This window comes from Otolemur garnettii, unplaced genomic scaffold (genome assembly GCF_000181295.1).
Source record: "Otolemur garnettii isolate 467f Iridium unplaced genomic scaffold, OtoGar3 scaffold00095, whole genome shotgun sequence".
NCBI lineage: Eukaryota > Metazoa > Chordata > Mammalia > Primates > Galagidae > Otolemur > Otolemur garnettii.
In genome coordinates this window covers 1,129,910-1,145,830 of record NW_003852490.1, presented here as the reverse complement: position 1 = coordinate 1,145,830, position 15,921 = coordinate 1,129,910, and the positions used below count along the sequence as shown (strand labels likewise).

Sequence of the window (15,921 nt, the reverse complement as noted above, 5' to 3'; positions counted from 1 at the left end):
GATCCCAGTTTAAATAACGGTACCTGCCTCCTGCATTGGATAGCAATTAGGGGCTGACAAAGTGCTCTAAGATCCACGATATCTCTTCAATCTTTCATCAGCTCTGTTTGAACTGCCATATATAATTATGCTTACTCTCCAGATAGTGAAACTGAGGCTCAGAGAGTCAAGAAATTGGTTGAAGCAGTACAGTAAACAATGCTTAGAAGTCCAGTTCTTGAATTCAGTTCTAAAGCTCCTGCTCCTCCCTTTCCTGGTACATATTAGCATTGCACTGAGAGAACGTATGGAACCAGCAGTATATCCAGTTTTACATGAAATTCTTCTCATGATATTTATGAGTTTTAAAGTCATAACTTTCAAAATGACCTACATTTTCCCTCAAATAGTTTTTTTTTTTTTTAAAAACATTTCTATATACAAAATGGGGGGAAACTTCCCCAAATTGACAATTTCTTTTCCCTGATGCCTTAAAATCTCTATAGGGAAATAATTCCTGCTTGACAGAATTCAAAAGATAAAAGGAAATTTGAAACATGAGAAGGAAACAGAAATCGTACAGTGCCAGGTGCTCAGGGGACAGCCTGGCATATACAATTTTTTAACTTTTCAGAACTAGAGGGGCGGTAGGCAAGTATCAGGCACAAATCCAATCAAGATGTGTGCAAGAAGACCAAGGCAAGACTTACACAAAAACGTTTCTAACTCTGTCATTAAAGAAGAAAACTTACTTCTTTTCAAACCCCACAGGAGCAAGAATTGAAAGAAAACTCCATATTGTGAATCTGGGATATAAGCTGGAATTTCTTGGCCCAATATACCTAAGGCTTATCCAGTAAAAAACTGTAAGCTAAAAGAATGTGCAATTATAGGTGGTCCCAACTACAAAAAAAGGCTGAGTTCCAAATGCTCCCTCTTACATTTTTAAACATTTTGACCCTGAATTTTTTCCATAGAAACCGTAACATCACATGCTTATGGAGTCACGTCAAGCTACTTCAGAATGCCTCTCTTAGCACTCTACAAAGTGTCTCCAAAGTTTTAAAAGAACCGGCCTGAGATCTGAGTCTTAGAAACAGAGATCACAGGAAGAGAAAAGAATGAAGAAGAGATTAAAAAGTATCTTTCTACTCATCACAGTTCCATCATAGCCAAAATTATGGAAGAGGAAAACCTCAGTGGTCTTGATTTTTGCCCCTTCTCACTGGAATAACTTTCTCAGACACGTCCTAGTGCTCAAGAATAAGCCACACTATAAAAAGATCTACTATTTATCTCCCCCACTAATCATAACTTTAATTCTTAGTTGTCTCCAGATAATTGATATGTCTGTACCTTATATATACATGAATATAACTCACAGGTATGCATATACACACACACAGAATTGCATTACATATGTGTCTAAGCACCATTCTAAGAGCTGGTGATATAGCATTGAGAAAAGAACAAGGCTTCTGCTCCCATGAAGCTTACATTTTAAGTGGGGAGGGCTAGACAATAATAAAATCCAAAAATAAATAAACAAACAAAAAAAATCCAGAAGGTAATAAATACTGTACAAAAAGAGAGTGAGATAAAACAAGATAAGTGCATGACCACATCCCATTTGGTGGTTAGAAAAGACCTCTTTGAAGGTGTCATTTCAGATGAGATATAATTGAAGACAAAGAGCCAGTCCTGTGTATATGAAGGGAGGAAGCATGTTAGATAGCTAGTGAAAACCCTGAGAAAGGAGCGAACTTGGTTCATGGAGGATAGAAATTAGGCTGGTGGGTGCAAAAACCAGTGGGCCAGGAGGAAAACAGAATGGAAATACAGACAGGAGCCAACTTACACAGGTCTTTGAAAGTCAGAATAATGCTTTTGCAGTTTATCTTAAGTGAAATAAGCCATTAGAAGAGTGTGGTCATATTTACATCTTAAAATGACCTGTAGCAGAAGCAGGGAGACTGATAGGAGGCTACTGTGGGAGTTTGGGTGGGAGAGGATGAATGTCTGTATAGACCAGGATGGTGGCAGTGGAAAGACAGCTAAGTGGGTCTGATTGTGCTTTTTAGGAAGGATCTGCAGGACTTATAAATGGAAAGATTAGGGGGAGGAGGAAAAAGGAACCAAGGACACCAGGGGGGATTATGATACTGTTCTCCTGAGAAAGGCAAGATCTGGAAAGAATAGGCTGGATGGAAGGATAAGGCCGTTGGCCAGTAGGAATCAACAGTTCTGTTTTGAATATAGTAATTCTGAGCTGCAAATTACACATCCAGCATCAATATAGGAAAGGAAGTTACTATATGAATCTAGCACTCAGGGGAAAGTTGAGGCCGGAGCTATGCATTTGGCAATCATTGGCATATAGGTGACAATTAAACCGTGGGGACTGATATCCAGGAAGGGAGTATGGACCAGAAGGAAAAGAGGGATGGAGACCAGTCTCCAGCTTACTCCAACATTGAAAAGTTGGAATGGATTGTTAGAGAAGCCTCTTCCTCCAGACAGACAGGTTTGAAGAATGATGATTCAGGATAAAAAGGCCCTTCCAGTACCGATAGATACGGGTCTTCAAGCTCCTGGAGCATCAGAGATGGGGGGTGAGAGATGACCTTTATGAGTCCTTCTCCGCCAGTTGATCATAATGAGAATTTGTTACCAGCTGGTAGGAGGAAGCAGCTCCATCTCACTCAAAAAAATCTTAAGCCTTTTTCCATATATTTTGAACAGTATGCTAAAAAATACTTTTAATGGGATATGCAGATTTTAAATCCTGCCTTGTGGCAGGAGGGCTAGCAGGTGGGGCGGGGGGAGGTTCATTGCCCATCTGTCCATTCAGTCTAAGGAGCTGAGAGTCTTATGTAGAAGGAGACAGCAGCACATCAGACACCAGGCAGGAGCCCTTCTATTTTAGGAAAAGTGCCAGGACATCAGCTGAGAGAAGCTGGGCCCCAGGACCAATGCTGATTGATGGTAGGCTGTAAACCAAGAGAATTAGTTTGCTTTCTTCTTCTTCTGCCTATAGCAACTGGGCTTTGTCATCCAGAAACAATAGCATCATTTTCATTTTTAGAAGTCAAAGGATGTAATAAAGCATGCTCTGAATCTTTGGGGTGGAAGAACAAAGTCAGAAATATTATGTTCATCTAGCATATTGTTCAATTTTCCGAGCTGTTTTTGGGAAAAAAGTCTTTTTATATAGATACGATTATCTGAGATTACCTGAGAATATATTGTTTGGGGAGCGTGCTGCACAGTTAATATTGCAGCAAATTACAGAATTCTTCCAATAATAGAGCAAAGAGATCCATACCCCAATGGGAAGCATTTCTGGCAGTATAGGGAAACCATTTCTAAAACTAATGATTCTGTTGTATTCTTCCCAAAGTGGTTTTCTTACCTCTTGATGTCTCTACCTGGGTTCTGAGTTAGCTTTAAGCGTCAGAACGAGTGACTCCCCTAACATTAAGGTCAGCTATAATCCACATTTCATGTAATAGGGGAAAAAGTGGGTTTTAATCATATGGCTGCCACAATTTTCAAGAGCTTATTAAAACAAGAGATACCCAGATACATTTGGACAGACTGGCAGTTAGATAAAGCAGTCAGTTGGTGGGTTTCAGAGAAGAGGCACTGGGGAATAAGAAAATACTTTCAGGAATGAGAAATTTGATCTCTTCAGAGAATTTCTCTTCAGAGAAAAGTATTTTTTATCCTTTTGAAAAGAAGAAATGCATTTGATAGGCAGAATGGCAGGCTGATTTGGGATAACTATCACAAGAGACCTAATTTTGCCTTTATTATCATAATTTGCACATATTCTCCTTAGGGGTTAAACCCACAGCCAACAGTGTGTGCTAACTTGAACACCATTTGATGCAGTGACTTAAGCCTTACGGAGAGTGGACCCCAAAATATATTTTCCTGTACTAATCTCAGGTAGAAGCAATGGACAGCCATGATGTTTAGTTCCTTTGGTTTTATATATATTCTCTAAACAAAACAATTTAAGATACGGATTTTTTTTTTTTTAATGAAACAGGATCTTGGTATGTCTCCCTACCTATTGGGTATAATGGCATGAGCATAGCTCACAGGAACCTCAAACTCCTGGGCTCAAGTGATCCTCCTGCCTCAGTCTCCTGAGTAGCCAGGACTACAGGCATGCCACTATCCTTGGTTAATTTTTCTATTTTTGTTTTAGATTTTTCTATTTTTAGTAGAGAAAAGGCCTCACTCTTGGTCAAGCTGGTCTTGAACACCTGGCTTCAAGCAATTCTCGCACTTCAGACTCCCAAAGTGCTAGGATTACGGGGTGAGCCACCATGTCTGGCCCTAAGATATGAATGTTTTAACTTTTTCTTCCTCTCTTATAAATTTCTGTTAAATTTTGGGAAAAAATTGAGAGGAAAGACCAAACATGGAGCTGTTGGAACACAGGTGGGGTTGAGAAGGGGTCTGCAGTCCTCTGAGGATCAACAGTGAACTGGGGACTTGGAATGCCTTGCTCACTGAGACGGGAGGAAGGGTGCTCTCTGAGTCTGCTGTCTCTGCCCCCATTGCCTCAGCAGGACACTAAAACCACAGGGGCCTCTAACTCGGAACCCCCTCGTGGTTGGATAACACCATGTGACCAGGAGAAATCTGGACACTTCCTTCACGGTCACTCAGGGCAACTCAGGGTAAGGGATAAAGTATTCAGATGTATACTGGTCACATAATTCTAAATTATTCAACATAAACGATTATCATGAGAGCTACTGTTTAATTAAATTCCTTCTGTGTCCCAGATGCTTTACTAGATGCACCATTGATGGGTGTTTTGTTCAAGCCTTACCACAATTATGCATGTTAAGGATAGTTATCCCTGTTTTACAAATGAAGAAATTAAGACTTGGGAAGGTGAAGTAATGGTCACATTCGCAGAGGTGGTGGCTGTCTGAAGAACAGCTTGTGAATCCCAGTGGAAAGAAATACAGGACTTTAACTGTAATTGATCCCAGCCTTAAACTGAAAGCCGCGGCTGCCAATGATGGCAAGTTTTCACAGAAACCCTGGTGTCCATCTGAGGGCTAAGATGAGGGAGGACAGTGGGCAGTGAATAGCACCAGGGTCAGAGCTACATTTGCTCCAAGTCCTGGCTTTTTTGAAATGCCTGTCCTTGGCCTGCTATGCTGTAGAGAACGCTAGTCTTGTTGCTCAAAGTTAAGGCTACACTCATCCAAGATGCCAACTGGAACTGGGAGTAGGTCCAGAATTTCATGTTCAGAATACTCTGCCATGCACCAGAACAACTTGTGAGCCATAACCCACATTTCTGGGTCTTCTCCCTAGATCTTGCTCATGTTAATGGTGGATCTCAGGCTTTTGCATTTTTTAACAAGCTCCTAGGTAATGCAGGTAACCACCAAAGTTTAAAAATTACTGCTGTCAATATTATGTTTGGGGAGATGATGCCTTACTCAGGAATCTGAATGAACATAATAAACCCCTATTGCTGCTTGGAAGAAGTCACTTTATATAGAAAGCATCAAGGGAGGTGTCCATGAAATGTACACTCGGTCTGCTCACTTTTACCAGCATTACTTTTTTTCTGTCCTGACCAATGTCTATTTTCTTTTTACTTCCATTAATATTGGGGTCAAGAGAATATTTTATCAGGTCTCTAGTAAGTATGTTATGTCATCTACCCAAATGATACGAGCTTCATGGAAATCATCTGAAACTTATGACTATAAAGACAATTCTGCATTTGTGTTTTGTCTTTTTGAAAGTGCTCATTGTAATGGAAGCCGATCTGAAAATCTGTCCATCAAACCCATCTGCTCCCTCCATACAGGCCACGGAGACCCCCTGGGAATGCTTTCCTGTCATCACAGTGAGACTGACCAGCTTTCTAAACTTGAGACATGACATGCCAATGTTCTGGCAGTGACATTATCTCTGTCTCTGGGCTATGATCCTTCCTAGGCTTGGTTTGTTACCACAGCCCTTGAAAGTGTAGGAAAGAAAAAGTCAAGAAGGCACATGAGCGTCTGCTTCTGGGGGGTTAGAAAGGAACACATTCTCTACCTGGCACTGAAGTTCCCAGTGCGACGAACACAACTGCAGTCACAGAATCTTTCAGGCCAATGGTGCAGCCAAAGTGGGAAGCCAGGTCTCCGATGAAAGCTGTCAGTAGGCCGATCATGAGGATGGAGACGATGAAACAGGCCCAGCCGTTCCAGTACTCTGTAGGGGGGACGAAGGCGAAGAGGACCTTCCAGAACACCGTCAGAAAGTGCATCACGTAATCGAAACAGGAGGGCAGCTTTTCCTCCCCACATTCATCGTCATCGTCATCTTCCCCTAGAGAGAAAAGTAGGAAGCACATTTCATCAACATCTGTGCGGCCAGGGTCTTCTCTCCCAGTCTCTTCTTCCCAGACCTCTCATCCCTTCACGCCAAGTGACGGGCAGCTGCAAAAGGTGAGTGAAGCTTAGAGCTTTCCAATTCGTTCTAAAGCTATGGAGACACCTCCTCACTGTGGCCCATGGGCCAGCGGTAACAACTTAACTCCTACCCACTCTGTGTACATGCAATCAACACACCCCTTTTACATTCCTATCACCTCTCGTGAGATTTGTCACTTCAGATAAATGAAAGGGATTTCTTCCAGAAGGTGGGAAATCTTTGTGCTAGGCTGAGAAGGAAGCCTCTTTTCAAGAAGGACAACTAGGAACGGAATTCCACCAGGGCTCTCTCCTTCCAACTTGAAGTCCAGCTCTGGGGATTCACAGTTATATAATCACCTACAGGACAACATCCAAACAAAGTCTGTAATCCCAGGGCTGGGTCTTGTATCTTTCATCAGCTTCACTTCCTGCAACTATTTCAAACTCAAACTTTAGAATTACTTGCAAAATACTTATATGCCCTCAATGAAATTATTTGCATTTTCCCAACTGTACCATTTTTCTCCTACTTTTGTCTTTTAGAGCTAAGTCTACTTGCTATGTCCCAATCCTTCCATCCTTATATCCTCCACTTGTCTTTTCTTTTTTAAATTTCAGATTAAAATGGGAGTACATTTTAATTTTTGCATTTGTTAGGTAAAGTCCCAGTTGTACGTGAGCCCTGCACCCAGGGAGTGTGCTGTAAAACCTCACATTGTCCCTACTCCGTGAGAGTTCACCAACCCCCCTCTCTCCTTTTCTCTGTTCTCTCTCCTCTCCCTTCTATCCCACTCAAAATCAATTGTGTTTTTCTCTCCTGTGGGCATGTAGTTGTTATCTGTTGGATACATATTAGTATCGAGTACATTGGATACTTGCTTTTTCATTTGTGTGATACTTTATAAGGAGAATGTGGACATTTGCACTAGAATGTTCATCACAGCCCACTTGTCCTTTAAAACTCGCTTCCTCTGTAAGCTCGCTCTGCCTCCCCCACACAGTGCTGGGAACTTCTTCTCAGGGCTTCCACAGCCCCCAACCCTTATAATTCTCCCTCAGTCCTTCTCAAAGTATGCTTCCTGCACCAGCAGTCCAGGAAACTTGTTAGAAATGCAAATTCTTATCCTCACTGAATCAGAGCTGAAGAGGGGACGGGCAGCAATCTGGATATGCATGCTTAAGACTGAGAACCACTTGTCTAAATTCTATCTGTGTATCATACCATTCACTTCTCTCTCTCCTCAAGTTGACTGATTTTAGGGCAGAGATTCATTTCTTTTTGTGTCCCTAGTGTTTGGTACTGTAGACAGAATCTCTGTTTGCTGAGTTCTCCGTCTCAGAGTTGAAGAATGAACCCACAGACCATGTAAATAAGTGACAGGACAGAATTTATTGAAAGATAAAAGATAGATAGGTAAGGAAGCCTCCATGTGGTGAAGGGGGACCCAAGTGGGCAGCCCACATGGGGGGGCTTTCTGACTGGGGGTTTATGGACTACTTTTCCTATCCTGTGAGCAGGAGATTTGGGGAGATGGAATGTATGTCTGCAATATATCAGAACACTTGGCACAAGGCTTTGGGAATAAGTTAATTTCAAAGCTGCCATAGTGTGAAGGGCAGAAGTTAATTTCAAATCTGTCTTAGTGCAGAGTAATGCAGTCGTTGCTTTAAGCTAGTTCTTCTCTACCCTGGGAGAGGCCGGTGGGTGTTCCCTGCTCTGGAAGGGGCAGCCCAGAGGAGATACTGGTCAGGGTGCTTTTCATGAACTTGTTTGTGTTCATAGAATGTGACCTACAAAGGGTCTATTTGTGCTTAGTGATGGTGTCTGTGATGAGATTGATTTCCAAGCTCACCCAGGCCTAGAAAATGTGGGGTCCCTGTCCAGCTCTGAGCAGAGGAACCCGGTATCAGTACCATCTCCAGTATGTGGGTTAAAGTGGTTAAGTGCTCGTTAAATGAAGGTATGCATGCTGCATACAGTTCTACTGACTTCACAGAGCAATGTAACTACAGAATAAATACACATATTATAGATACCAATTTCTATCAGTGCACCAAGAAATGCCCAAAGTTTGTACAAGGAAATGCACAAAGCTTGCTATTTAAAGGAAACAGGAAATCAATAATATTATTCTATTATTCTAAAATGGAGATTTCATTTATGATGTGACAATAATCCTCATTCATATATTTTAAAATTAGAATATTCAATGCCAACTTTTCTTCAAGTGGAAGTGAATTCACGTGCTTTGTCACCACTTTGGAAAGAAGAACATCTCCTAGAAGACGCTGATCACCCACCCCAACCTTGTCACCAGGGATCTACTTTGCTTGGCCCACTCAGTGCAGCTGGAAGCATGTGGGGCTGTGGCTTTCCAGCTGACTATGTGAGCTGGGATTGCCGCATGGAGAGACAATGTGTGCTCCCAGATACTCCATGGTGGGGAAGTCATCTGGTGCAGATCATCATTGGAAAAACCCTCCCAAAGCACAGGATATTTGCAGGAAAAGTGCCTCTTACAAAATGCAAAAAGAGGAATTTCTGGATTTGTCATCTATGGTTTTAGAGAAAGAGAGAAGAAATATTTCTTTCATAGCACATGGTCAGAATTACTATACAAATAGACTTTTTGGATTTGCACAGAAAAAAGCCCCATCTTAGAAGCTTTGGATACACTGTTGTGAGAAGTGTATCCAGCAGATGAGGGGACTTGCCTTTGGACACCATCTTGGTGCCAGGTCACCTGACACAAACTTATTTGAGTTTCCTTCAGTGTTTATCCCATAGGTTTATTACATCTTTATAATATCAACCTTTCCTGTTGATGTTACTTTATAATAAAAGCACCTGTTACAACGAATGGACAACAGACACATGAAAAATGCTCATTGTCTCTAATCATCAGAGAAATGCAAATCAAAACCACTCTGAGATGTCACCTAATTCCAGTGAGATTAGCAACATCACAAAATCCCAATGTGCAGATGCTGGTGTGGATATGGAGAGAAGGGAACACTTCTACACTGCTGGTGGGACTGAAAGCTAATACAACCTTCATGGAAAGAAGTATGGAGAATTCTTAAAGATCCAAAAGTTGACCTTCCATTTGATCCTGCAATTCCATTACTAGGTATCTACCCAGAAGAACAAAAATCATTTTATAACAGTAATATTTGCACCAAAACATTTACTGCAGCTCAATTCACAGTTGCCAAGTCATGGAAACAACCCAAATGCCCATCAACCCATGACTAGATTAACAAACTGTGGTATATGTACACCATGGAGTACTATTCAGCCATAAGAAAAGATGAAGACTTTACATCTTTTGTATTTACCTAGATGGATTTGATCAGTAGAATATCTCAAGAATGGAAAAAATAATCCAATGTGCTCGATACTAATTTGAAACCAATATGTAAACAACTATGCACCCATATGAATGACAAAACACAAATATTGTCTAGTAAGGGGAAGGGGAGAGGAGAGGGGAGGAAGGTGGGCAACTGGTGAGATCCCACCTAATGTGCATTATGTGGGGGGTGTTCAGCACCCCTCCTGGGTGAGGGGCTCAACTAAACTTGAACTTTACCTTAGAATCAAAGACAATGTAATCTAAAAATTTGTACCTTCTTATTATTTTGAAAGAAAAAAAGCACTTGTAAGCTACCTTGTATCTCTCCCCCTGCCCCCAATTCATATGTTGAAGGCCTAAGCCCAGAATGTGACCTTATTTGGAGACAGAACCTGTAAAAAAAGGTAATTAAGGTAAAATGAGATCAGTAAGGTGGGCCTTAGTCCAGTGGCAATGAGAACACACAGGGACACCATGGATGTGTGTTCACAGAGGACAGACCAGGTGAGGACCCAGTGAAAAGACAGACATGTGCAAGTCAAGGAGAGACAGGCCTCAGAGAAACCAAACCTGTCAACACCTTGGACTTCCAACATCCAGAATGGTGAGAAAATAAATTTCTGTTGTTGAAGCTCCCCAGTCTGGAGTACTTGTTTTGGCCGCCCTAGGAAATGAGCATAGCAGCCTTTGGCGTTCTCCCGTGCCATGGCCTGTAGATGTGGGAACCACCATTCAATGTGTCCATTATTTCCTTCATACTTGTTTCCTTATACTACATTTCTTCTTTTTCCTTCTTGGATTTTTCTCCCCACTTGTCTTTTGCCTTTTCGCTTTAGTTCCAGGTAGCACTTAACGTGAGAGCTACAATATTCCAGGCTTATTTAAGGAGAGAAGGAGAAGCATGCTAGTTCTGCAACTCCACCTCAGCCCCCTCTCCTACCCATCCCCATCCCAAGGGGGGCTGTGTGCATGCATCCAGGGAAGTTCAGAAAAGCACTGGAATTTCTAGTGAATTTCTAATTTTGTATCAGATCCTTTTTAGTTTCTATATTTGTGGATATTTAATGACTTCACAGAGCATATGATTAAAATAGTTTAGAAAACATTAAATTTTCATTAGTTATTCATAGAAACAGACTATTCTGCCTCTGATTCTCTACAAAATTACTTAATATGGGGTGTCTAATCTCATATTTTCAAGATGAACAAGAAAACAAATAATGAAGCTTCTCAGAAGAAATGGCACACAAATGCAGATAAATATATTTGTCTTCAAGTTGGAAATAATAATACCTTTCCCATGAGAGTTACACGCAGGAATAATTAGATCACCTTTGCAAAATGTCTGAGAATATTTCAAGGCAATGATTATCATGGTTCATCATTATTTCCCTTCACTTAGGATTGTTACTGGGCTTCCCTCTCATTATTTAATTGCTTATGCAAAATGCTGGGTCCTCTGGTTACACTCTCGTTTTTGAAAACACAATTTAATCTTGCCTTCTGAAATTAGCTTCATGATCACATGATCAGTTAAGGCAAAATAAGTGTGTGTGTGTGTGTGTGTGTGGAGAGAGACAGAGAGACAAAAAGAGAGAGGGGGAGAGAGAGAGACCAAAGATTCCTCCTGTCACAGGCTTCTAGCATCACAAACAATCTTAAGCATTTAATGCTTAAGTCTGGACTGGGAGGCCCATCTGTTTTATAGCAGTTGAAAGTAGAAGTGGCTTCCATCCTTCTCCCTGGGATCTCATGGCTCTTTATAAATTTTAATCCCCAACTCAGATGTCATTTAAATATTAAAAATGGCCACAGACTGCCATGCACGATGCACAGTTTTCCTGTGCTGGGGAAGGACAAAGAAATATTATGTTCATCCATCACCATCTGCCCTCTACTTAAAAGTCTGCTCCTTGCAAAGAACAGTGGAATATTAAAAAACACAACCTAGGAACATATTTTATGTGACACAGAGATCACAGTAATCTGCTGGTTCCATGGTTCTGTATGTTTGCCAGCTCTGGGTCACTGGAGGCTGTGTGATTCTTTCAAGTCACTCCTCTGTGTTAGCAAAGAAACAGGTTGGTGGGTTTGCTTTGATAGGATCCCAAGTAAATTGCTTTTATCTCTGAATCCTTCTTTTGAGCTTTATGGATTCTACTAATGGAAAAATAGCAAATAAGCTATATTCAATTAATCCCTCCCACAGCCTTTTACATCGCTTTCTTCATACATTTTGGACTCCCTAAATGTAACTATGAAAAAAAAAAAAGACAAATCATTACAAGTGCAGATAGTGGAGAGGGCATCACTTCATCTAGTGAGGAACAGTATTTGCACTGCCCCGTCCAGGAGCAGGGGAACAACGGCTTGGCCAGCACAACTGATCCTGAGAGGTGACATCTGGGCTTGGCACCTGCAGATAACAAGTCCTATAAAGTAAACCAGTGTTTGCTGACAACCTTTGCTAAGTGTTCAGAGTTTGGCCTCAGGGAGAGCTTTGAGAACCAGGAAGAGAAACTGCTAGGTTGTGATGGACTCTTGGGTTAGAAAACTAACGCTGATTTCTAGTTCTGATAACTTGTTTTGGAGCAAGACACTTAAAAATCCTGAGTCTCAGTTCCTCACTTTGAAATGGGTTTCCCAACTCCCACCTCGCAGCTGCTGTGAGGACCAGAAGACGAAATAAAGTCCTTTAGAAAACTGTAAACCCCTTTACAGATAAACGTGCCATCTTTCATTATTGTTATTGGTCAGTGGGAAGGCAGAAAATCAGCACAACCTGAATATCTTGATTTCACTGAATTTATATTCTGTTTCGCTGAGCCATTATCATGAGTTTCCCTAAGGAACATAAATTTAAGAAAAGAAAGGAAGAAACGGAGGGAGGGAATATCGTGTGCTGTCTACCAAGTGATAAGCATGGAGCTAAGTTCTTCCATATACCTGATCGTATTTCATCCTTCTGATGACCCTGCAAGGTAGGCATTACTAATCCCGTTGTACATATTAAGAACCTGAAGTTCAGAGTTTTAAGTCACTTTTAAAAATAACCATACAGTTGATAAGGGCTGAGGTGGGATTTGCTCTATTAGCCCAGGGAATGTTTTACTACATATGATGCCTTATTGAGGGAAGTTGAAGAGTTTAGCCCCTATCATACTGGTTTAAAGTTTGAATCTGAGAATTCTTTTAATTCCTGGTGCTATACAGATATGATGCTGCCCTTCTTAGGAATATGAAAAGACACACCATCGGTATATTCATATTCTAATACTTTCTAAATATATGTGTGTATACACACACACACACACATGCACACACATATATATTTTTCCAGAACCACCTTTTAACTCTTTTTGAAACCCTAAGGACTAAGTAAACATGGGAAGCAGGACAGTCAGGTAATGGGAAGATGTCACAGTTGTGATCACTTTGGTATTGTCATTTTTCTTTTTTTTTGAGACCGAGTCTTGCTGTGTTGCCTGGGCTTAAGTGCGGTGGTGTGATCTCAGCTCACTGAAGCCTCAAACTCCTGGGTTCCAGTGATCTCCTGGCTCAGCCTCTAGAGTACCTGGAACTGCAGGTATGCAGCCATAGCCAGTTATTTTTATTATTTTTTTTAAAAGACAGGCTCTTGCTATGTTGCCCAGGTTGGTCTTAAACTCCTAAGGTCAAGTGATTCTCCCACATCAGCCTCCCAAACTTCTGGGATTACAGGCATGAACCACTGTACCTGGACTAACTTTAAATTTTTTTAAAATAAATTTTATTGCGTATATTTGAACTTTACGACATGATATTATGACATACATATAGATAGTAAAATGGTTATTACAGTGAAACAGATTTATGTGTCTATTGTCTCACGTACGTCCTTTTTCTGTGACAAGAGCAGCTATAAACTATTGTTAAAAATCCCTAATATAATAGAATGCAATTTTATTAACTTTAAATCTCTTGTTGCAAATACGATCTCTAAACTTGTTCATCCTACATATCTGCTATTTTGTACCCTTTGACCTTTTATCTCGCCATTTACTTCCTCCCAGACAGTGTAACGCAGGGACTGCCGTCTCATTCTCCATCTTTGGGTATTGGAGCTCTTTTCCAAGAGCTCTTATATATATGTATACAGATATATATAAAATATATATGTGTATATAAATAAAACATCTTCAAAATTATCATTTTTTTGCAACTTGCTATATAGTAATTACAAATTAAGTTCCACTCTCCTGTTGTATATATTTCCATTTTGCTTTCAAAGGTTCTGACAGGATCATAAAATGCAAACGATGAAAGAAACCTCAGTAATCAACTAATTCACCTCTTCTCTTTGTAAGAAAAACTCCCCTGAGGACTGTGATTCAATAGCGCAATTTTTATTCCCAGTTTCTTCTGCCTGTGTCTGTCTATGGGTGTGTATTTGTGGTTTAGGGCTGGAGTTAAACACAGAGGCTTTATTGTGTTGCTCACACAATAATCTAAAACTTCCTTCTCTCCCTTTCCTCTTTTATCTAACTATATCTTATTTCTAGTAAGACAGTAAGGATCATCTCTTCCCACTCTTAATGGTTTCTATATGCCACTAATTTTAGTAAGTCTAAGACTTATTCTCAAACAAGAATTTATTTCTTGTTCTGGATTTTGGAGAAGTGCAATAAACACTTTCCTATAATCTAGTTGGTGGGAAGTGCATACTCTCTGATGCCACGTAGTTAATGTCAACCACTTTCTTCCAAGTATACTGAAAGATACTTCCTTATATGAGATGTCTCAAAACACAATTTCCTCAGATTTCTAGATCTATGAGTTTCCAAAGCATGTGCATGCATACACACACATCCCCCACAAGCACTTGCTTCCATCAGCTGAAACAAGTAGATATTAGAATATACCTGAACTTAAGGCTGTAGGAGGGTCTCAGAGCTTACTAAATTCAACCCCCTGCTTAAGGTGAATTCTTTTAAAATTCCCCTGCCAAATGTTCACCTGTGCCATTTGGGTACTCATGAGCTAATATGCAGGTTCAGCAGCTCCGGTGGTCAGCTTGGGTGATTAGGTCCAGTCACTCACTTGTCCACACCCTATCCCCTAGGGCCATGAAGGAATAAGTCTGAGCCTGCTCCACAGACATTCCTGCAGGCATGTGAAGCTGGCAACTTTCACAGAACCCTCAGTCCTTGCTCCAAGTTCCTTGGTCAGGCAGGTCATGCTCCCTTTAGTCCCCTCTTAGTTGGCCACATCCATGTCCTTTAAAATATGGTGCTTGGAGCTGAGTACAATTCCAAGGGGCACCTGCTTCATTTGCAGAGGGAAGGTCTTTCACCTTTCTGTTCCGGACACATTAACCTGTACTTTGTGTTTCTAGTGGCCACAGGACACACTGGCACACATTAGCTTACTTACACCTGCACGTCAACAAAAATTCAGTGTCAAATCCACTTCTAGGGCACAGCTTCCACTTCTCACGCTAGTATAACTGATTATTGGGATTGCAAAACTATGATCTTTCTTATCCCTCATTATCAGGCTCTTCAAGAGAAATAGTGACTTACTTTCTTTACAGTCCATAAGCTTTGTCATTAAAAAAATCCAAAAATCTGTACCTTGACTTTTCTAGCTTTTCTAAGAACTTACCTTTTGGAATCCTTCTTATGTATTGTATGTATGTATGTTCTTATGTATTTGAACTGTTTAAAAGTCCCTTGGTGTGGCCAGTTGTCCTTGGGAAACTTTGCTGCTGTTGGTAGCTGGTCTTACTGCCCTAGCCCCATGCAGCCCAAGACCTGAGAGAAGGCCTAGTGTTCTACTAAGAGGCCTTTCTTCCCTGGCTAGTAAAGATCAGAATTGGTATAGAGATGCCACACGTAGAATGTACTGTACCTGGTCACCCATATGCATAGTAAGATCTGATTTACTCCTAGAGACCCCACTGGTCACTGGTTTTCATTCCTCTGCTCTTGATAAATGCAATGGATATCAATACCATTGTGCATGCAATTTAAGTTCCAGATGGCTACCGATTTGTCCCTTGGACTACTGACCTGTTGTTGGAATGGAGAGGACACTATATAGGCCCCATTAACCTTCCCCACCTCCTACTCCCTCCTACCTGCCCTCCCGTCCTGCCCTCC

At 41.0% G+C, this 15,921-nt stretch overlaps 1 protein-coding gene across 2 annotated transcripts in view; it reads right to left on the bottom strand.

Annotated features, from left to right (window-relative positions):
• SLC8A1 (solute carrier family 8 member A1) overlaps nt 1-15,921 on the bottom strand; it is a 317,474-nt gene that overhangs the window by 21,489 nt on the left and 280,064 nt on the right. For both annotated transcript variants that reach the window (XM_023516660.1, XM_012808814.2), the window contains exon 7: nt 6,064-6,339. In XM_023516660.1, coding sequence (XP_023372428.1) covers nt 6,064-6,339 — 276 coding nt within the window. The remainder of the gene's footprint in view (nt 1-6,063; nt 6,340-15,921) is intronic.